Source organism: Leptodactylus fuscus, chromosome 2 (genome assembly GCF_031893055.1).
Source record: "Leptodactylus fuscus isolate aLepFus1 chromosome 2, aLepFus1.hap2, whole genome shotgun sequence".
In the NCBI taxonomy this organism is placed as follows: domain Eukaryota; kingdom Metazoa; phylum Chordata; class Amphibia; order Anura; family Leptodactylidae; genus Leptodactylus; species Leptodactylus fuscus.
The window spans coordinates 59,695,016-59,719,255 of record NC_134266.1 but is presented as its reverse complement, the minus strand read 5'-3'; the positions used below and the strand labels follow the sequence as shown (position 1 = coordinate 59,719,255).

Sequence of the window (24,240 nt, the reverse complement as noted above, 5' to 3'; positions counted from 1 at the left end):
ACTATACAGTGTACAGCATTTGGCCAATCAACGTTGGTTCTGCCGGAGGTTCGTCTGTGAGGAGGCGGAGTCTAAGATCGGACCACAGCAGTCTCCATTGTGGTCCGATCTTAGACTACGCCTCATCACGGACGAGGAATGCTAGAGACTAGAGAAAAGAAAGCTAGCAGCACCAAAATCAATGGTGCCTAGTGGTGTCTCCACTCTATACCACCAACACGATCCTCCTTCTCCCTATTATTTGTTTAGTAGCACGGGGGGGCGCCGAGACTCCTTGGACTTGGGGCCACGCCCCCTTTAGGGGCGGGGCTCCCGGTCTGACGGCTCTTGGCATTCCCTGACGGCTCTTTTAACCCCATACTTCCACACCTCTACTACTCCTTCTGACCTGGACACCTTCAAAGCTTCCACCTTCCACTATACCCCACCGGTAAGATTGTACAGGATTTGTGATACCAATGTATTCATAGGACATAGCATTTTGTCTAGTAAGCTGGGCACCATTCCTCAGTAGAAGCACGACGACATATCCTATTCGGTTTGGCAGTATATCATCATGTTGAATATACCTACTTTATCTGTTTATGCATGCTCTGCTATTGTTTGCTTATTTTATGGTGTTGCCCAGATTTGCACATGCCTTATATACCTTATACCTCTTGGGCTATATATCTAACACCATTGATTGCCTTGTTGTGTACTATTGTCTGTATGTTATTTGTATATTGTTTATATATTGTATTTATGAGATGGAATCACTTATATTATGTTATTTCTTTTGTATTTTTAAGACAAACTGAAGAAGGTCTGTATATGACCGAAACGTTTTTGTCGGATGTAAATAAAAGTTCACAATATTTTGGAAGCAATAATTTGAGTGCAGGAAATTTATTTCTGTTTGCTATGGCTATGAGAAGCCTTTTCCTGGCACCAAACTTTTTGACCGAGTGACGGTACATTAAGATTTTAAAGGCCTATTAAAGGATGTAAAGACTTGGAGCTGGTGGACAGGTTGAAAAGTCCTCTTTAAATTTACCACATGTTCCATTCTTTACTGATTTCTTGCGGTTCTATAACAGTCCCTTAGAAACCAGGACAGAGGTAAATTTTTGCAAGGGGTCAAATTTTATTTCTAAACATAATGAGATCTGAAAGGTTGCGACAAATTACTGCCTCAGGATGGGATGTGGTATGGCAGTGTTAATGCCACATTACAAGAGGACCTGTTTTTAAAGGGATCCTATCATTAGAATTCCTTTTTTTCTAACTAACACATAGGAATAGCCTTAAGAAAGGCTATTCTTCTCCTACCTTTAGATGTCTTCTCTGCACGGCCGTTCAGTAGATATTCCGTTTTCTGTCTTTATGCAAATGAGTTATCTTGCATCACTAGGGGAGGGCCCCAGCGCTCAAACAGTACTGAGGCTGTCCCCAATGCTGCGAGAGAACTCTCCAGTGCCGCCTCCATCTTCTTCAGGAACCGGCCTCTACGCGTTGTCTTACGGCCTGGTTTTCAATCTTCTACGCATGCGCAGTCGGCTCTGCCAGCAGGCCTCGGGCACATGCACGTGGCCATTTTTTTGTGGCCGCTTACACGAACTCTTGTAGTAAGTGGCCCATTGGCAGAGCCAACTGTGCATGCGTAGAAGATTGAACACCAGGTCAGAAGACGACACGTAGAGGCCGGTTCCTGAAGAAGATGGAGGCAGTGCTGGAGAGTTCTTTCGCAGCACTGGGGACCGCCCCAGTGCTGTTTGAGCGCTGGGGCCAGCCCCAGTGCTGAGAGAGAATTCATTTGCATAAAGATGGAAAACGGAATATCTAACGAACTGCGGCACAGAGAAGATATCTAAAGGTAGGAGATGAATAGCCTTTCTTAAGGCTATTCCTACGTGTTAGTTAGAAAAAAGGGATTCTAATCATAGGATCCCTTTAATTATTGTTTTGTGTCTATGCCTGTTGTAAATTTGGAAATCTTAGTGTCCAATTATATCAATCTAAGTGCATTTTTATCTTGCCATGACTCTCCAATGCGCAGTGCGTACTGTTATCCTGTACTATAGTAGCTTTCGATTATTCAATCCAATGCCTCTGTGTCCCATAAATCAACAGGAAGATACGTCACATTTTCTCATTTGAGATCACTAGATAAATGACATATAAAAAACAAAACAAATAGGTGTCATTAATTTTCATTAATTTTACCAGCATAGATGGGGGTATAGAAGTGTCTGCAGATTCGACAAAGCCCATATTTTCCCATATTTAGAGGAAAACTGACTACATGAAATATCTGTTTAGATTCTCTTAAGTGGCAGCGGCCATAAGAAGGTGCGCGTCTAAAAATAGAAATCGTTTATTTCCAGAATTACTCGGCAAACATTATGTTTAACTGTGAAAATATGTTTACGGCAGCAGCATGAGCTCACAAAAAAGGATCCAGGGTAAGAGGCAGCAGTTTGTGATATTTTATTGTGTTGCATCCGCTGGATGGCCAGAGCAGCATACATTGTTAAGGGAAATAATTCAACTCTTCACAGGAATTCCTTTAATCCTAAATGAAATGTCTTGCTTTGCTGTGAAACATGTCGAGTTGACATCTGATGAGATTGTGGATTTCTATTAATCTCCAGCTACTGCTAAGTGTCCTATATACAGCGCCTCTTAGAGCTGTCGCAAGGCACCAATCATAAATTGTTTCGGGGAAGTAGGCTTGTGCTTATAAAAATGAGTTTTATTTTGGTCTGGTATTTTATTACTATTTTATAGTTTATATTTGTCATAACTAAAACGGAATCTTATTATCAGTCAACTTCAGTTTGCCCAGGGCTGTGGTATGAGAAAAGTTTATTTTATTGCTAAGCAATGGCAGAAGGTAGTAATATATGTAATAGTAGGTGTCTTGGGAGTAAAATCACAATGATCCATAAAAAGTAGAAAAAAACCTCAGATGAAAAAAAAATACAATAAAATATAACACATGAATTAGGTCTAAAATACAACAAGGAATGTAGAATCTGATAATTTAGTTTATGGGTGATTTTCATTTACGTACTAAGGGTGGGTTCACATCTGCGTCTGGTCTGCGGTTTGACCAATCCGGACGGTTTCTGTCCTCTGCCCCGTGAAACTGGACAGGAGATGGAAACCCGGCGGTCAGCTTTCAAACCCATTCACTTGAATGGGTTTGCAAAGGTGACCGCCCGTATGTGTCTTCTGCCTGTCTGTCCGGTTTTTTTTTTAGCTGGACACAAAGTCGGACATGTAGGACTTTGTGTCCGGTTACAAAAAACTGTTTCCCCGCGGACAGGCAGAAGACGCACACGGGCGGTCACCTTTGCAAACCCATTCAAGTGAATGGGTTTGAAAGCTGATGCCAGGTTTCCATATCCTGTCCAGTTTTGTGGGGCAGAAGAAGGAAACCGGACGGATTGGCTAAACCAGAGACCGGGTGCAGATGTGAACCCACCCTAATCAGTTATTTCCATTTTCAGATCCTTAGTCAGTGACTTATAAATTCCATAGCTATTTAAAATAAGCTCAGGTTCATGAAACCCGATGGGCGTAAAATTTAGTGTAGCACCCCTCATACCCTACCACAGTAACAGTCATGATGTATGTAGCTAACTGAACCCAAACATACAGATAGTTAAATATAGATCAGCATTAGAGATGAGCGAACAGTAAAATGTTCGAGATTCGATATTCGTTTCGAGTAGCCCCTCAATATTCGACTACTCGAACTGAATATCGAACCCTATTATAGTCTATGGGGGGGGGAATGCTCGTTTCAGGGGTAAACAACGTTCAATCAAATTATACTTACCAAGTCCACGAGTGAGGGTCGGGCTGGATCCACATCTCCGCGGCGTCTTCCGGCTCTGAATTCAATCTGCCAGGCATCGGGCCTGGGCAGAGCCAACTGCGCATGCCCGCACTACAAGCGGGCATGCGCAGTCGGCTCTGCACAGGCCTGATGCCTGGCAGAGTGAATTCAGAGCCGGAAGATGCCGCGGGGAAGCTGCACGGAGAAGACTTCTAAAGGTAGGAGAAGAACCAGCGTTGATTGTCGACTGTATAGCATTCGGCCAATCAATGCTGGTTCTGCATCAAACTTTTCCATTCAAATAGTGAGTGGTACTCGATCGAGTATGAGCATTTCGAATACCGTAGTACTCGATCGAGTACTACTCGCTCATCTCTAATTAGCATATCTCTAAGCTGTCTAATATCAAGTGGGTGGTCCTGGGCGGGAGCAGACAGCAGAAGACCGCCCATCTGACAGTAGATAATTAGCATATTTAGTGCTGAAACTAACAGTATCAGTTGTATTGCACAGAAAGAGTGGGGGCAAAATAAAAATTCCAATTGCGCCACAATTAGTGGGGCGCCACCTATTGAAGGATGCATAGAGTCGGTGGAGTTGGTGAAAGGTTCTCGAACACTGAAATCTTTATCAGTCCTAGTTTATTTTAGTATGAATTGTTGTGATATTTAAGTATGCTGCCACCATACAGGAAAAATAGAAGTAATACCTTTTGTCTTCCTTGTCTATTATTTGAAACAGATCTTTAAAATACTGTGGCACTCGGACAATGACTTCCTCTGAAGAGTCGATATCTTTCAGTTCAGGATACATCTTGAAATCAATGACTTTCTTCATGTAAGTTAACCAGTCAAACTGTGAAAATAGAAATATCACAATAACATGTTTGCCCATTACTTACACAAAACACTGCCCTTTACAAAGTTAAAAAATCTAAAACTTTTTGAGTTATACCCTGCCCCTAGTCCGCGTCATGACACCAATCTTAAAAAGTTTGTCCAGCAGGTAATTTTTTTTTCCTGAGATTGAATTTAAAGAATCTCCTGGTATCTCTTAACAAACATAAAATATCACTGACTAAGGTGAATTATAATAAATATGTTAGGCCAAGGTACCCCCCCCCCCCCAATGGCCTCCCTTGCTTCTCCCACTCCTACCAAACGTGCAGAATGTGGGTTGTGGTGCACGTTTGGCACAAGAACGGGACAACTATACACCACAATATCCTCCCTATGGAGTAGAGGGATTGATACATTGATACATCCCCCCGTTATAGTTGACCTATAAAGAAATCGATTAAGTAACCTACCTGTGGGATGAGAGTACTCAGTTCTGAGATGTTCATCTTATTATACATAGATTCCATAGTTCTATTGTCATGGGGTACAATAATCTAGAAAAAAATATTTCAACAAATTAGGGAAAATATTCTCATCTTTTCAGATGTTAATATCCTAACATCATATGAGATGTAATGCCATTCAGTATATCATAATGAAAAATAAATGCAAAACATTACAAACCAAATCTATAATATAGCTAATCTAAAATCATCTTGATAGTCAACATTGGTTGGTAATATTAAAGGCACGTGAAGATACATATTTGGATATTAGAGGCCTTTAAAGGGCAGTCCCACCAAATATTGATGTGTCTTAGATTTCTATATTGTTCATTCAATTGTTTATCCACAAAAATAAATTATTAACATTTTTATTTGAGTTACTTTGTAGCACTTTTTACGCGAAAACCTAAAACTTTTGCACAGCACTGTACTTGGTGACAGGTCCTCTTTCAAACTTTATTCGCTTTAAGAACAAAAAGATTCTCTCTGTTCTAATTTAGATAAAGTGCCAATGTATTTTCACTACAGATGAGCGAATAGTAATAATACCTCGCTCCATAGGGATGAATGGAAGCGGCCAGCGCTTAACCCCTTGGTGTTCGGCCGCTTCCATTCATTCCTATGGGAGGGAGATATTCGAAACTAGAGTTTTGAATACTATTCGCTCATCTCTAATTTTCACCTGTTTTAGTATGTAGATCAATAAGTTCAGTTTGGACTAGTCCCTAAAATAGCATAAAATAGTGCGGCTCTGTTCAGTAAATTCATTAGCCTAAGAAATCACTTCATATTCTTGACCTTTGGTTCTTAACAAATTTCCAGATTTTTTCCAAACTGAATTTATTGTATTATGTTTTGTATACTAAAGTGAATCAAAAATATATTGATAATTTATCTAAATGAAAACAGTGAACTTTTTTTGCTCTTCAAGAGGACTTTTCACGCCCCTGTGGTGTTACATACCGCTCGGGTGCAGGAGATATTGGTGCCATTAGTTTCAGCACTGATATCTTTCCACTGTCAGAGTACTCCAAAGTACTCTTCCATAGCATTGTACTGTTAGAAGGAATGTTGCTTACCGCTCAGCGATGATGCTAAGCATTAAGGCCCGCCCTTCTGATGGTAAAGGGCTATAGGTTCCGAAACTATCGGTACCAATATCTACGGCACCCATGCACATATCTTCAATGCTGACAGTTTGATTAATTCAGCACACTGTCAGCTTTCCTTCAGTATATAAAACCACCAGTGCCATTAAAGGTCCTGTTTAAAGGTGTTTTTTCCACCATAAACTGGCCCAATCATGTGCAGGATAAAGTGACTCCCTTTCCATTGCTTCCCCATTGTAATGTTTATGTTAAAGTGAAGTGAAGTTCTTAATGTTTGACAGTGGAAAAAGTCAAATTGAAATTATTTTAACTAGTCACTGGGGCGGAAAGCAGCTTCAGACTAGTCACGGTGTTATGGTAAGTTCACACTGAGATTTTTGGTCAGTATTTTGAGGCCGTATGCGCCTCAAAATCCTGACCAAAAAGATGGCTCCCATTGAAATCAATTGGAGCCGCTCTGGTCTTTTTTCCCGGGAGCCGTTTCTTCTGGCTCCCGGAAAAAAGAAGCGAGATGCTCATTCTACAGGCTGTTTCGCCTCGCAATTTGGCCTGAAGACACACCCTCCTCCGGACTAGACCCATTCATTGGGCCTAATCTGGAGCAGAGTAGATAGCTGGATACCGATGCAATACACTAGCCTTCAGTCGCAGCTACCCAGTTTTTGGTCCGGAACCTGAGACAGCCTCCGCCTCAGGTTCAGGGCCGAAAACCCCATCTGAACTTACCCTAGGCATACTAACCTCTGGGTGTGATTGACATCTCCCTCACAGTGGTCTCACTACCTGCCATCATAAGAGAGATGTCAATCACACCAGGAGGAGTACAAAAGGCAGTATGACATCTTATGCTTTCAAACATTTATAACTCACTTTACTGCAACATAAAGATTACAGAGGGGCACCAATACCATCAGATTCCTCTACACTTTCCGTCTCTGTGCATCCCGAGATGGAAAGTCCAAGCATGTTTACTCACTGAACAGACAAAATGTAGCAAATCAGCAGTAATCTTGCAACGTGGTTCTGCAAACAAATCAGTCGTGGAATTAGCGGCACATGAACATAGAGGAAGACTGTGATTAAGGGAGCAATTACAGGAATGCGTAATGCGTGTAATCAGCCTAGGAATATTCGATGCGTTTAACCCCTTGGTGTTCGGCCGACTACACGCATTCCTATGCCGGCAACACTATGAGTATTATATGCAGAAATTTACAGGTATTACATGGGTTGTAAAGGTGCCTTTTGTCACTCAACTAATACTAAATTGAATGCAAACAGATTGAATGCTAGAATCCACGACTCCCGGAACTGTAGCTCTTCCCCGTCAGAAGGGCGTTCCTGACAGTCAATCAGGAGCGCCCTTCCTCACAGTAGCGCCTATAGCGCTGGACTGTGAGAGCGGGGAGCAATAGACGCTACTGTGAGGAAGGTCGTTCCTGACTGACAGTCAGAAACACCCTTCTGACAGTGAAGAGCTACGGTACCGGCACCGATAACTCTTCAGCGGGGGCACAGAACGTGAAAGCACACTGTCGGCTTTCTAGCAGTGTATAAAACCATATGTGCCCCAAGAGGTCCTCTTTAAGTATACAAAATATCTTTGTAACTTTGAAGATTAGAGATAACTTTTTATTTGCTAGAATATATTGATATTTTAGAACAATCAACTGTGTTCCTGTTAATATACTATAATTGTACGCTTTTTCAATTTATTTGTATATTGAATTAACAATAAATCAAGTATAAATTCCTAATTTCATCACATTCCTGGACTTCTATTCCATGATATGAAAATCAATGGAAGTAACGCAGGTCTAATCCTGTCACCAACTGCCAAAAAACACTGTCTGTTAGTGATCTGTTATTCCAATGCTATTGTTCCCAGCTTCAGAATTTGTTTATTTAGCTATAGAGAACCTCCTCTGTCAATTTTAATGGTCTGTCGGAGATATTGGCAAGCTCCGTGGGATCAAATCATTCAATCAGCAAGTACTGGAAAATGTTTTTTATGACATCTTTTGCTGAGCTCATAAGATCTGTATTTGATTGCAGTTATAAAAGGTTTGACTTGTTCAAAATTATTTACATGTATAGTCCATGTTTTAGCGCCATGTTCCTAAATGACAAATAACAATACAGAAACTAGGGGGAACTTGATATAACAATGTAAGCCAGAGTTAAGATCATATTTATGATCTCCACTTAGCTTGTATGGGATATGATCCTGACCTACATCCTAACTATGCCCATAGTTTTCCATTAACTTGATGGATACCTAAAAATTGTTCTTTGAGAACCTTGTTGGGCCGATATAACTCAATATACTGCAAACAATAACAAAGCAGACTATAGTATTCCAAACCAACTTTATCCAGTGTTGTAGTAGAATTTTGTATGGACCTTATTGTCTGTGAACTTCTCCTTTGAGCATAATGGAATACTCCACCATATTTTTATTATATAGTAACAGGCATTACCATTCAAAGTAGGTTTCATCCAATAGGAATGGTGCCTTTTTGGCATCACCTCCAATCAGAATTGCAATAGTTTCTAATGCATGAACACATTTAAATGACTAAGGTGAAATGCAAAAAGATTCTTAGTAGATCAAAAGAATAAGTAATAATGGTGCCATGTGTAGAGAGAGCATCTTGTTCAGACAAAGGAGTGCATACATTATCCTGGCCAGATAAAGAAACATTTGTATATGTTATCTGACATTTTGTGACTGTGTGCTGTGAGAAAGAGCATGTGCATAGGGAGAAGAAGACACCATATACGAAGGACTATCTGGCATTCATTATATAGTGATCCGCTAAAGAAGAACCAAAGTGAGGGTGGGGATATAATTCAATATATACTTTCAAATATAGTTTATCATCAGTAAAATAGTATACCACACAGTAGGATCTTTTTCACATTGAAATATATGGTGGACAGAAGCCACTGTATGGCATCTGTCACAGGTCTTCACCAAAGGTAAAAGTTGTAAATTGTTCCCAGGGTATACACTGTAGGCCAGGGGTACGGAATGTACGGCTCTCCAGCTGTTGCAAAATTACAACTCCCAAAATGCATACTTGCTATGCTGTTCTTGGAACTCCCATGGAAGTGAATGGAGCATGATGGGAGTTGTAGTTTCACAGCAGCTGGAGAGCCGAAGGTTCCCTACCCCTGCTGTAGGCGATGGCTGGTCAGATAATGGAGGAGGTGTACATCTCACCCAGACTACTAAGGTGGGTGAGATGAGAAACTTCAGAAAGAACGTTTCTCAGCAGATAACTATTGTCTGCTGAGGGTTATTTCAGAGTTCCAGTTACTGGGCTGGGTTTTTAGGAATGGCAGGTAGGTTGGTAGTGGGACCTGTCATTCCACCACCCCCCCTCCAGTCCACACTTTGGGGATGTTCCGGCAGCGACTCAGCTGCAGAGAGTCTGCTCATCAAGGGAGGCTTAAGAAGTCAGCTCCAGCAGCAGACTGTGGGCAGACCTGGGTTGGAGAGCCAAAGAAAGAGGTCCTATTTTTGGACCTGTGTCCTGAGTGATTCTACTGGCTTTTGGATGTCTGTTATTCTAGGTGAGGTAACCTATTCTATGTTTAGTTAGAGCCTAGCCGGGTAGGTATTTATTTTTGTATTATTCCCTTTTGTTACTGCACTACCTTTTTGAGTGAAAATAAACTCTACTTTTGTTTTGGACTAAAAAGAAACTGGACTTTTGTGTCTATGCCACCCCACCTAACAACCCCAGACCTTGACCATATATATATATATATATATATATATATATATATATATATATTATAGAAGAAGAACCTTGCATAGAGTACAAGCTTCTTTCTCCATAATTTCTTGGGTTGGGACCCTACCTCTGCACTCGGCTCTACAGGAGCACTGGATGATAAACCCAGGGGATGGTCACAAATGGCCAACTTACAAATGTGTCCATCCTAGCTCAAATTTGGTTAAGGACTCCAAATTCATTATTGCAACATCCTAGAACACCTTCCCAAACTGCAGTTCATAACAATACCATTGGGTGGCCTTACATAGACACATAATATAGATATCTTGTGAGATGCACCAATGTGTTGAAAATTGGTCAATATTTTGAGCCAAGAGGAAAAATAAGGAATGACCCATCTGTAAATATTGAGAAACCCATTGTGCACACAGTTAAATTCCAACTTAGCAAAAGTAGGGCATCCTATTAACAAAGAAATTGTCTATATAGACCAGTTTATCATGTGGCTCCATCCAAGACATCCTAATTCTAATCCACGTCCGCTAGGACATTCATAATAGCATACTAGTGTGATTATTATGATTTTAAAATGGGCTATTACATTTGGAAATGCATCATTTTGTCTTATCTTAACAAATTATATGTGGAGCTGTGACTTCAACATGATTTTCTCCTGAAGCATGAAAGCTCAGGGTAATTGGGAATTACTTTTACAACCATAAGCAGAACATAAGAACGCACTTACAGGCATATAATGTATGATTTAATTCCTGTGACGGAGGCGATACACTTAGCTCGATCCATTTTTACTGAATGACCTCTAAGTAATGTCTTTTTCCAGTGTCCTCAGCAGAATAGCTTTTCACATTGAATCAGCATCTTCCAGAATGTGTCTTAATGACTTGTAATCCCAGTTAATGAAATATGGAAGAATGTTGTGCTGGGGTATTGGGGAGTTATTATTATTATTATTATTATTATTATTATTATTATTATTATCAGCATTTCAACATGATTTGCAATCGTAATGTATATTATGGCCATTATGATTTAGTGACATGGCAATGGATTGAGAAAGAAGGGGTGTTAAAGTGGCTCAGTGGTTAAAAGTACCACTGAGACTAATCAATTAAATAGTTCTATATACTGTACAGTAATTCTCTTTGTGTTCACATGGGCTTCTTCCACCACTTCAGTAAAACAATCTTACCATGAATGACATGGTATGAAATTGGCCTTATTTACTGTGTATGGCTGAGTGCCACAGGATAGAAGGCTAATATAACTGATCGTACATTATATTTAGTTCTGCAAACTAGGTTGGTACCATGTAAATAAGGCATAATTCCTAAAATATATCATTTCCAAAAATATTAGACAATGGAACTGTCTCTCTACATAATAAATTGTTCTCAAATTCTGTTGACATCATCAAGGCCTAAAGACTAATTCTTTACATCCAAAGTAAGATCTTCACACGTGATATGACACTCCTGCTGGGGAGGGAACATCCCTCTATCCTTATTTTTGACCATTGGCTTCCACCAGTCTTGAAGTGGGATAAGTAGAGCTTTATCCATAACTATAACTTTTAGTTAGAAGTATAATTTCACATGATCATAACCATATTTAACTAAATAAACAATTATTTGCAAATATAAACAATTTTAAAATTTGGAAGAGTTTTAAAGATTTTTATTTGTCCATCTTAGTGGTGACAGTCTGCTGTCTTGATAAGTTGCCAATGGATATGACCATGAATGCAGGAATTTTCTGTTGTCTGGTACTTGTCAGAACCCCAGCCATGATGTCCTCATTGGGGGCAGGTTATCACGCAGGGACACCTATGAGAAGATAACCTGACCAAAATAAGGAAATCATGGCTGGGTTTCTGACAAGTACCAGACCATAGAAAGTACCAGACCCTATTGGCAACTAATCAAGACAACAGTTAGTCATAATTAAGATGTTAATCTTTAACCCCTTCCTGCCACCGGCATTTTTTGATTTTCTAATTACATTTTTGACTCCCAGGCTTCCCAACCCCATAACTCTTTTATTTTTCAGTTCACAAAGCCATATGAGGGCTTACTGTTTACCGGACAAATTGTTCTTCATAATGATACCATGTAATATTCTCTACTATATAATATTCTCAGAATAGTGTGGAATTGCAGAAAAAAATGCATTTATACAAACTTCCTATTTATGGTGTTCACTGTGCTGCAAAAATGACATATCACTTGTCTTCTATGGGTTGTTAAGAATCTGGGGATACCAAATTTATATAGTGTTATTTAGGTTTTAACCACTATAAAAATCCAAAACTTTGCAAAAGAAAATCACCATATTCTGACACCCATAATTTTTTATATTTCTGTATATGCACAGGATGTCTTTTTTGCAGGGCCATATGTAATATTTAGTTATACCATTTTGGAGAAGGTCTATTGCTTTGATTATTTGTTATTCAACACAGGCAAAACAGCAAAAAAAAAAAACAGCAGCTAAGTTCTTTTAATTTTCTTTCTCGCTATGCATACAGGAAAAATATTTTTGTAGACCAGGTGTTTTTGGACACAGGGATACCTAATGTAAAAACGGAAAACGGAGCAATTCTTTTTAATATATATATGTATATATACTGTATATGCTGTATTTATTAGATCTCTTAGGGATCTTGAACCCCAAGGGGTCTGACCACTAATACAATGCAAAATATCACTACTTGTATTACAGGCTTCATAACCATATAAATGTAGTAACATAGATCTGGTGTTAATAGATTATGAGACAACAATAAATAAATCAATAGATAGATCAATGGAGACCATCGATAGCTAGACATACAGGAAGACATGTAGATAGATGATGGATGGATGGATAGATGGATAGATAGATAGATAGATAGATAGATAGATAGATAGATAGATAGATAGATGAATAGATAGGAGATAGATCAGACAGACAGACAGACAGACAGACAGACAGACAGACAGACAGATAGATAGATAGATAGATAGATAGATAGATAGATAGATAGATAGATAGAGTTTTACTAGTCCTTACCTGAGCAATTTTAGTTTCCAGATCAATCAATGCCTTCATGTCAGATTCTGCTCGCGTCTTATTAGCACCAAGAAAAACTGCCATGTCAACCATGAAGTTAAATAAAGCATCTCTATACTGTAGAAGATAGTAAAGAGTGTTATACTGTGAACAAAATCCTGAAAATAATTAGATATTTTGAAAATTCATTTTCAGGATTAAAATTTCTAACAAAAATTGGTATACTATAAAATTAGGATAAAATATCTTCCTGAAGTAGGTGAGGATAAAATGCTCCAGAATGCAAGGACTTTCAAAATAATATTTTAATACTTTATTTTTGACAATTACTAAAATGAAAAGTGAATGAACAAAAGAGAAGGCTTCCCCAAATCCTTCTGTGTCTTCATGTAATCCCAGACAGACTTGATGATGTGAGATCAGGGCTCAGTGGGGTTCATACCCCCTTTAATTCCTTCTGTTCCACAGATTGTACACACCAAATATTGTTGCGATATAGATATACTTTTGTTCCTTCACTTCATTGTGATAATTGACATAAATGAACTCTTATAGCACTGCTATTTTTGAAAGTATTCTTACTTTACAGCATTTTTTTCACACCTTGCTAAAAGCTTTACATGGTGCTGCACATTCATCACAAAGTTTGGATGTCCGATGTTTTTGATCTCAATGGAAATAAGACCCTAAGGTGTCTGGTAGTAGTGTACTCCTTAGGGTAGGTCCACACCTGCACCCAGTCTCCGGTTTGTGGGTTTCCGTCTTCTACCGACAAGAGATTGAAACCCGGGAGACAGTGTCTGCCTGTGAGCGCCCGTGAGCATTTTGTGGTCTCTGTGGCAAAAATGTTTTTTTTTTTTTTACCAGACTCAAAGTCCTGCATGTCCAACTTTGTGTCCAGTTAAAAAAACTGGTTTCGCCGCGGAAACCACAAAACACTCAGGGGTACGCACAGGCAGACACTTTGCAAACCCATTCAAATGAATGGGTTTGAAAAGTGACTGCCGGTTTCCATCTCCTGTCCAGTTTCTTGGGCAGAAGACGGAAACCTGAAAACAGAGATCGGGGCGCAGATGTGAACCCGCCCTCATATGTACTATATGACGGTCCAAGCACTGTGTGTTATGGGTATTTAGGCAGAATAAATACTGATACTGGTATCTTCTTATGTGATGAAGGTGCCTTTCAGCCCCCTCAATTGCAATGTTCATTTGTACAAGTCTGGAATAACTGGCAACAATAAGCAGATATCAGATATACGAGTGAGCCTTTACTTGTGCTTACTTCAGTACAGTACAATTTCTTTTCATTTGATAGTATTGACTAAGGCATAAAACACTTTTATCTTTTCTTTTAGCCGAGACTATTTGTCAGCTACGTAGGCGATTTGAATGACTCATGCTAAGCTACAATGAACAGATGAAATCAGATAAAACCGCTGGTGATTTATGCAATCATGAGGTTTCATGGCTTCCACTGATTACAATGGCTGGAAGTGACGGAGGCGTCCGCCAACATTAATCTTTACCTCTATCAAATGAACCACGTTTCAAATGGCAGACAAATTGCGCTATATACGGTGATAAGATTTCTATTTTTCTTATTTTGTTCAACCTGGAATGTCTCATTGTTTGTGCTGCTGCTCACGCTTTCTTATTCATTTAAAGAAAAAGACTCAGACAATAGGCTTGCACCCAAAAGTGATCGCAGGGGATTACAAATATGACAGCATGATTTATCGGCTTTTCCAGAGTAAACATTGCCATTTTTTCCTACTATAGTATAGTAAAGGTGTAATAGTGTACAGTGTGGGGGCATACAGTATGAGTATTTGGGGAAAGTTATACTATAATCCTTTCTTTAAAAAAAAATAATAATAATTTAATTTAAAAAATAGTTATGTGATCCTTTATGATACTAAAAAGCTGGACAAAAGTTTTCTTGAGTTACCAGCAAGAACATATTTTGCCCAACCGTGGACATACACTATACGCAGTTCGGTTGCCACCAGTGTATAAAATCCAGCCCCATGTAGTCATTTCAAACATCTGTGAACAAATGGCTTGTACCCTTGTGTAGTTCCCGTACCCATGTCTGCGAAACACTGCAATGCTAATACCAAATTGGCCTTCCAGGATCTTAGATCGTGAGGATGATGTCACTAAAGGTCCTTGATGGTCCATGTAAACCTGAACTAACTGCTGCTGATAATATTAGGGAAGGTAATAGGCTCATGGTGACCTGGTTGTGAAAGAGGGGAAAATGAACTTCATGGCATGGGCTTCTATAGTAGCTGCATACAAGACACATGTCTCCAAGTATTGTATGGGGCAATGTAACCAACAACATCCTGGACTATGGAGTAGTGGCAACGTCTTCTGTGGCGTGACATATCACACTTCCCTATCTGGCAGTCTGATGGACAAAGCCCTGGTTTGGCAGATTCCAGTGTATACATACCGTGTTTCCCCGAAAGTAAGACACCCCCCAAAAGTAAGGCATGCGGGGGGGGGGGGTTCTGTTGAATTGCCCAATATAAGGCACCCCCAAAAAAATAAGGCATGCCCAAAAATCATTGCAGGCGGCTGAACACTGTGCGATGTGCTCCGTGTGCACAAGAAAGCCGACTGATGCCTCTGCTGTTGTATCCACTGTCCCTGCTGCTGTAGGATGAGCTGGGAGATGCCCACTGTGCATATGCTGCGGGCAGTCAGCTCTCCCAGCTCATTCCAGAGGCAGCAGCCAGCATACAGAAGAGGCAGCAGCTACTGACCAGTATTGATGCACATAAAGGAGTTGAGGTGAGATATAAAACTCATTGGTATCTGCAGCAAGCTCTGTCTATATTACCTTGCCTTATCTTCCTGCTCATTCCTATCCCCTTCATAGACTTCTACTGTACCTTAGAAGTTGGTTGATGGACATGAGAGATACCATTTTAGTCTTTAGGTTTTTGTTTGCTTGTTTTTTGAATAAAGAAGTTCCAACAAGACTCCACTTCTTCTTGTAACATTTAAAAGATGGTTCCTTGACATGGGTAAGATTTGTCTATCAGTGGTGTCATCTATATCTATATCCAGGTCCATTTCACTTATGATTTTTTTCTGTGGCCCAATAATAGTTTCCTACAATTTTGCTTGTTTTGTGCTTATGTACTTACATCGACTTACACATTTTGTAAATAAAATATTTGGCTATATGACAAGTAAAAATATAGTGAATTTACTTGCAATGTAGTAATATAAAATTTTACTTGCTCTGTCTATACAAAACTATGTTCATATACAAAAACCCTGAAGGATTCAGAAAGATAAAACATTATAGATTAAATCATGTGTGATGTGTCTGCAGTGTTGTTTCAAGGCTCAAAGAAATCGAATCAGTTCATTTGGTGCTAAACAGACCAGAAAGGGTTGATGGGACTTTCGCTTGTGAGAGACGGAGTGACCTTGCATTGTGTTTTTGATAGGATATACAGCTAGATCAATAACTGGCATCAATAGAATCAGCACTGAGGGGAGCTCATCTAAGTCAGCGCCTGCAGATGTCACACCACAGTATACAGCGCTTCATGTGAGCAGCCGAAATCACCAAATAAAGTCTTATCATTGTACAGTAAATAAACCATATTATAGGCTGTAAAAAAGACATAGATGATGAACCATATAGGATACTTATTATTCAGGGAGGGTCAGAGTCAGTACACATGTTATAAAAATGAGTTTCTTCCTATCACGGACTCTGATGTTGTATATAGCAGCATCAACTATTACTTGGGTGTAGTGCAAACACAGTGTATCAGTCTGCCTTACTATGTAGAATCACAAATCAGAATGTTACCTGGTAGCATAGGGTCAGGGGGAAAAATAGACTAAGACTAGCATGTCATACACCAAATTATGTTGAGGCAAATAGGCACATCTATGACTGTCCGTGAACCAGAAATTGAAATGTATTGTCAGATCTGTAGCTAGGCTTTCCACAGAATAACTCCATTGAATGGGCAAATCTCCATGCAGAAATGTGTAAATGTTATTTCTGGTCACAAGGCAGGGAGCTGTGTCAGGGGAAATATTGGATACTAACCCACAAGATATTATAGATTGCAACCGAATCAGCACAAAGTGTAAGGACCAGCGCACAAAGAGTAAGGAACTATTCACATGTTACTCCTACAAGCCAAAACTCAACAAGCTAAACTCTATATTTCAATTTTCAGCAGGTACGATAGTGATCATTACTGATACATATCTATCTACAATTCATATCAATACTTACTTTAATTGCAGTAGTACTATTATCAAGGTAGTCCTCGTGAGATAATAAAGACAGGGATGCCTGGTCGAACTGCAGACAAACGGAAATGTACATGAAGGACTAAAGTAAAGAACACAAAACAGCAGCTAAACATGTTCTCTACAGCTTGCATCTAATAACTCAGTGTACTGTGAAAACTCGTAACACAAGCCATTGAAAACACCGAAAAACACCGGTCAGATAAGTAACTTGTTACTGGGTGATCGGTATTAAGGGGATTTGGCCATGAAGAACGCTTTTGATGCTAGTGCATTAAATGCTTCCTTATAATAATAGTCCAAAAGTTCATCCTGATGGCCTGTCTTTAGGATAATTCATCAATAGAGTTTGATCCAGAACCCACACAGACCAGCTATTTGGAGCACAGTGTAGACAGCACCATGCACTGTGCAGTGGCCATACTATTCTTTGCACCTCAGCTCCCATTCACATGAACAATAAGGAAACTTCCATGTAAGTCAAATAATCTTGTTCAGTTTTGTGGGCTGATTGATAACATAGTTAAATATGTTTTCTATTAACCTACATTGACCTAATCTGTGTACAGCAACACATGGACTGGATCTGGAAGTGGTAGCAGCAGACTGCCAAATTTTTATCAAAAGTGAAAATATAAAACATACAAAGATCGGGAATTTTAAACAGTGTTGCAGATTTATCTATTCAGTGCAATCAATTTGTAAAACGTTTTTCCCAGTTTTGTAGAAAGTTTCCATTAAAGGAAAAAATATGATAAAATTAGAAAAACACATTATTTACCCATTAATTCTACTGCTCCATTCTTTCCCACCAGTCTCTGTTAACTTGGCTGAAGTGGTGACATAGTTGTTTTATATGCACCATGCTATCACTGCCGCCTATCACTGACCTCAGCTATATGTAGCATGAGATTACTGAGGACAGTCATAGGCTACAGCATTGACAAAGTATAAGGCAACGTCTCCAATGCACCCAAATAAACAGAAACCATCCTGGAGGACTGTAGTGGCTGGTACTGGGGAAAGTGGCAAAAACATCTTTGGAAACTCCTTAAGGCTAAGGCCCCATGGGCCGGAAACATAGCGCTAAAGCGCTGCGGGAACAACCACGGCGTGAACGCATCAAGGTTCTTCCTGCAGCACTTTGAACAGAAAGTTCACAGAGTTTTCCTCCGCGGACTTATTGTTACAATTATATCTACGGGAAAGCCGCCGGCGTTTCCATAGATATAATTGACATGCTGAGATTTTCATAAACGCAACGGTTTTGGAAATTGAAGCGTGTCCGCGCTGACATTTTTTCCGCAAAATGGGGATGGGATTCGCATTCGAAGCCCATCCACTTTGCAAGTACTGTAAAATGCGGCGATTTTTCCTGGCCTAAGACTGAGGCCCCTGCGGCAACGCAGCTTTTTTTTGTTGCAGATTTTGTTGCATTTTTTTGAGCAAAAGTCAAAAATGGCTACAAAAAGAATGGGGCATAAAGAGGAAGTTCTTATACATCTATCTTCTGCTCAATCCACTCCTGGCTTTGGCTCAAAAAAACCACAACAAAATCTGCAACAAAGAAAGCTGCATTTCCACAACTTGGGGACTTAACTTTAGTCCCGTGTTGGGACTTTAAATATGGCTTGTGTTGTATACAGCAGTAACCCCACAACAGTGCTCAAGGACATCTCAAATGTGAACATGGCACTAGAGAAGTTCTGTTACTTTCCCTTCCCCCTTCTGAACAGTTTCTATATGTTGAGATAGCAAAAGCCATTCCCCATACGTCCAACACAGCAGCACAACAGATGGGGTATTCCTGCCCCTGCATGCAGTTAGGACAGGTGGAACTTTTGCTCAATCAATAACCTCCCCTATAAGAGGTCACCAGACCTCCCCCTCCACGTGTTTTTTTCTGTCCTGCGGACAGGGACAGGTGGTGGGGGGGAGGCCGGTGTCCTCTCCCCCTGTGATAGTAAGAACTTAGCTTTGTTAGCCTCTCTGCCTGTGGATGTCGCTCCGTGCGCTCGCTGGTTCTCTGTGGACGTCCGGCCGGGGGATTTCCTAGGCGCGCGCGCTCCGGTCAGCTGGTTATCGGCAGTGGGGAGGCGCATGCGCAGTGCACTCTCCCTTGCTCCGGCCGTGTGTCCGCTCCGTCCCTGACATTCAGGGTCGGGGGGGAAATAGCGTGAGTATGTGTTGGAGGGGAGGCTTCCCCCTCATACAAAGCAGCAGGTAAGAGGCATATTACTACGTATCATTATTATTATGCACAAAATCCTTCCCCACCTGGTGGTGGGGCGGGGCTTGATCTCCCTCCCCTCTGGGAGGTATTTAAGACTCAGTTGCACTGGGACCTGATGCAGTGCAGACGTGGTTTGTGATTGCTGACACATTCTGAGGGAAATTGGAAGGACCTTGCAATAAGTTTGAAGGTAGTGGTCGCCCTATGGTTTCCAGCAAGGGGGTATGGTAAGGTATATTGAAACAAATGTTATTTTCCCTTATAGATGTCTTCTTCATCCTCGGTGTCTGAAGGACGTGGGGGAAGGTCGGCGCCTAGGCTCCGGCATTTACCATGCAGGGATTGCAAGACCCCTTTGCCGGATGACTATGATTTTTCCCGCTGTCGCCAATGCCGGGCTTCACAGCCAGTGAAGTCGCAAATTGGGGAGGCGATGTCATGGGTGAAGGAGTTTGTGAAAGACTCAATAAGGGAGATGAAGGAGTCTATCTCCCACTTAGCTAAACGACCGCGCTTGGATCTCCCCTCTGTCCCCTCCCCTAGGGGGGAGGAGTTCCAGGTGTTGGATGAGATCTCTTCGGATGAGGAGTCGGATGTTGCAGGTCCATCTTTCTCATTAGAAAAAATGCCGAAATTATTGAAGTTGGTACGCCCAGATAGGGGCGAGGAAGGGGACCCAAGGGCCCCAAGGGCATTTAAGGTAGAACCTTCAGTCTCAAGATGTATGGAGACGGAATGGAAGAGACCGGAGAAATCGTTTCAGATTTCTAAGAAATTTCGTACACTCTTTCCGGTGGAAGACGCGGAATTTAATCGTTGGGGGCCAACCCCGAGAGTTGACATGGCCGTGTCTAAATTATCAAGACGTACAGTCTTACCTTCGGATGACGGATCCAATCTCCAGGACGCAATGGATAGGCGGGCAGAGGGCTCTCTGCGCCGTATATATACAACTGCAGCAGCGCAGGCCTCAGTAGGAATCTCAACAGGGGAGGTGGTCCAGTTTCTTCGGGGAAACATAACGTCTCTTCGCAGAGATATTGATGCAGGCGTTCCGCGTGACGACCTCCTGACGTTTCTGACCTCCACATCCATGGCTGTCGATTATCTAGCAGAGGCGGCGCTCTATAATGTAAAAATTGCAGCAAAGTCCATGGCGTTGGCGACGGCCGCAAGACGACCATTGTGGCTTAAGCCCTGGAGAGCGGACAATACGTCCAAGTACAATTTATGTGCACTCCCGTACGAACCAGGTAGGCTCTTTGGGAAGGAGCTGGACGTCATTATGGAGGGGATGGCTGACAGCAAGGGGAAGAGTCTCCCCCAAGGTGCCAGAGGTAGACCCGGTCCATCATATAGAGGGAGAGGATTCTCCAGAGTATATGGAGCCAGGGGCTCCTTTCAAAGACGCCCGGGGACCCAGGGCAGAGGAGCAGGTAAACGCACCTTTCGCGGGGAAGAGAAAAAGAAGCCCTCCTTCTGACGCCAACCCCTTTGGGCTCCCCTCCCGCGGAGACACAGCACCCTTACCGGTGGGAGGTCGGCTGGCCCATTTCGCAGCAGCATGGGGTCGTTTCATCCAGGACCCATGGGTCCTCCAGCTCGTGCAGACGGGCTACAAAATAAAGTTTGTGTCTCTTCCACCCGACAAATTTGTGAGTACCCGTGTTTTATTTGGTCAGAAGCAGATCCTTCTAGAGAACGCCGTTCAGGAATACCTGGACAAAGGCGCTCTAGAGCCAGTTCCTTTGGCAGAATGGTCGACCGGAGTATATTCTCCGGTGTTTCTGGTCCCCAAGACATCAGGGGGATGGAGGATGGTGGTCGACCTAAGATCTCTCAACCAGCATGTCCTCAAGTCTCGTTTCCGGATGGAAACTATCAGGTCTGTGATACCATTTCTGCAGCAGGGAGACAGCTTTGTCACCCTGGATCTAAGGGACGCCTATTTGCACGTCCCGATCTTTCCGCCACACAGGAGGTTCTTGAGGATCGCGGTTGTGCTGAACGGGACGCTGTGTCACCTACAGTTCACGGCTCTCCCGTTCGGAATTTCCTCGGCCCCCCACACCTTTACAAAGGTGGTGGCTCCAGTCGTTGCAGCACTTCGGCTCCAGGGGGTATTTATTATACCGTACCTAGACGATTGGCTGTTAAAGGCCCACTCAGCAGAGGTTCTCGCTGCCCACCTAAGGACCACAGTTACCTTCCTAGAGGAATTAGGCTGGATGATCAATTGGAGCAAATCAAGAATTGTCCCCACCACCAGAATCCAGTTTCTGGGATTCATTGTGGATTCTCAGAGGATGGCGATATCTCTTCCTCAGCCTCGGAAGGAGAAGATTTGTCGGGCGGTGCAGCATCTGGCGGTCACACGGAGGGTTCGAATAAGAACCGCAATGAAGGTCCTAGGTCTAATGTCAGCAACTGCAGATGCAGTGCCATGGGCGCTATGGCATATGAGGCCACTACAAAGCGAGATCCTCAAGGTCTGAAGCCGCAGCCCCACAGGGCTGAAGAAGCCAATCCAGTTGACCATCAGTACCCGTCGATCACTATGATGGTGGTCCCAGCTGAAAGACGGTATGTCCACGGTCCAGCCCGACTGGACCCTGTTGACAACAGATGCCTCCCTGGTCGGATGGGGAGCGCATCTGGGGGAGACCCTAGCACAAGGAACATGAGGCCAATCAGAGAAGATCCAGTCATCAAATTGGCGCGAGTTGCGAGCAGTGTATCAAGCCCTGCTTCACTTTGCCCAGGAGCTCCGCGGCAAGGCGGTAAAGATCAGGTCAGACAACATTACAGTCGTCCTTTATTTGAACAAACAGGGTGGGACAAGGTCCACCTCTCTTCTCAGACTGACGGATCAGATCTTTGCTTGGGCAGAGAGAAACCTAAGCCACCTCAATGCGGTGCATATAAGGGGACACCTGAACGTGCTGGCAGACCAGCTCAGCAGGGGAGAAGCGGTGTCAGGCGAGTGGTCCCTCAACCAAGAAGTGTTTGCGCAACTAACTCAGATGTGGGGTCTCCCCGAGGTGGATCTGATGGCCACCCAATACAATGCCAAGGTGGAGAGGTTCTGTTCCCTCTACCAGGAGGACAACCCCTTGGCAGTAGATGCCCTATCAATACCCTGGAGGTTCAGGCTGGCGTACATCTTCCCTCCACTTCCCATGATTGCGAGGGTATTGGCCAAGATCAGGCAAGACCAGGTATCGGTGATTGCCATCATCCCGTTCTGGCCGAAGAGGGCATGGTTTACCCACCTCATACAGATGAGTCGAGGGAATTACTGGAGGCTTCCACTTCTTCACAACCTGGTAACCCAAAACAAGCGGCTATGCCAGAACCTGAAGAGGTTCAACCTGACAGCCTGGAGGTTGACCGCACCCTATACGGACATGACGGATTGTCACAAGCCGTGAGAACAACTCTGGCCTGTGCGAGGGCAGAATCCACAAATCGAAGTTATTTGAGAATTGGAAGAATTTACCAGCAATGGTGCGCGGAGAGACAGCGCCCATTAACACCAATAGAGTCAATATTGGAGTTCATGCAGAATGGGCTGGAGAAGGGTCTCACCCCAGCAACACTAAAGGTACACATAGCTGCCCTCTCAGCCGTACTAGGGGTCAGATTGTCTCAGAATCCGTTGATAAATCAATTCCTGAAAGGGGCCACTAGGCTCCGACCTTCGGTGCAGTTCCCAGTACCACAATGGGACTTAGCCACGGTACTACAGGGGCTTTGTGGGCCCCCCTTTGAACCCCTACAAGAGGTGGGGTTAAAGTTTCTTACATACAAAGTGGCGTTTCTGCTAGCCGTTACTTCGGCTAAACGTACAGGGGAATTGCAGGCGCTGGCAGCCTCGGAACCCTATCTGTTGTTCTTTCCAGACAGGGTACAGTTAAGATACCTTCCGGGGTTTATACCAAAAGTCCCTTCAGGTCAAAATATTAACCATACAATTACTTTACCTACATTCTTTGCATCCCCCTCCTCCCCAGAGGAGGAGAGGTGGCATACCCTAGATCTGAAGAGGGCTTTGCAGATCTACCTGGAACGTTCCAGGTCCTTCAGGAAGGTGAAGAACCTGCTAATAAATTTTGCAGGTAGATATAAGGGATGTAGAGCATCCAAAACAACTTTGGCACGATGGATCAAAGGAGCCATCTCTCTGGCGTTCTGTACCCAGGGACTATCGCCGCCTGGGTTTGTGAGGGCTCATTCGACCCGTGCGGTTGCTGCTTCTTGTGCAGAGAGACATGCTGTCTCTCTGGACCAGATCTGTGCGGCGGCAACCTGGAGCTCTCACCTAATCTTTGTTAGGCATTATAGACTAGATAGGTTTAGCGAGGAGGCAACTGCCTTTGGTCGCTCAGTTTTGACGTCAGTATGTCAGGAAGTCCCACCCTAGGGGGATTTTTCTTGCTACCTCCCCATCTGTTGTGCTGCTGTGTTGGACGTATGGGGAATGGAGGATTATGTAGATAATCTGTTTTCCCATAGTCCAAACAGCAGCACAAAGCTCCCTCCCTATATATTTGGTTTGACATTCTGAAGGTTTTTTTGAAATTTATACTTTATAATTAACACATGGAGGGGGAGGTC

The 24,240-nt window shown here is 42.4% G+C and overlaps 1 protein-coding gene across 2 annotated transcripts in view; it reads right to left on the bottom strand.

Annotated features, from left to right (window-relative positions):
* Window positions 1-24,240, bottom strand: part of PHEX (phosphate regulating endopeptidase X-linked) — a 168,686-nt gene that overhangs the window by 86,134 nt on the left and 58,312 nt on the right. For both annotated transcript variants that reach the window (XM_075263828.1, XM_075263829.1), the window contains exons 6-9: window positions 17,374-17,442; window positions 13,096-13,212; window positions 5,136-5,219; window positions 4,536-4,681 (exon numbers count right to left, since the gene is read on the bottom strand). In XM_075263828.1, coding sequence (XP_075119929.1) covers window positions 4,536-4,681; window positions 5,136-5,219; window positions 13,096-13,212; window positions 17,374-17,442 — 416 coding nt within the window. The remainder of the gene's footprint in view (window positions 1-4,535; window positions 4,682-5,135; window positions 5,220-13,095; window positions 13,213-17,373; window positions 17,443-24,240) is intronic.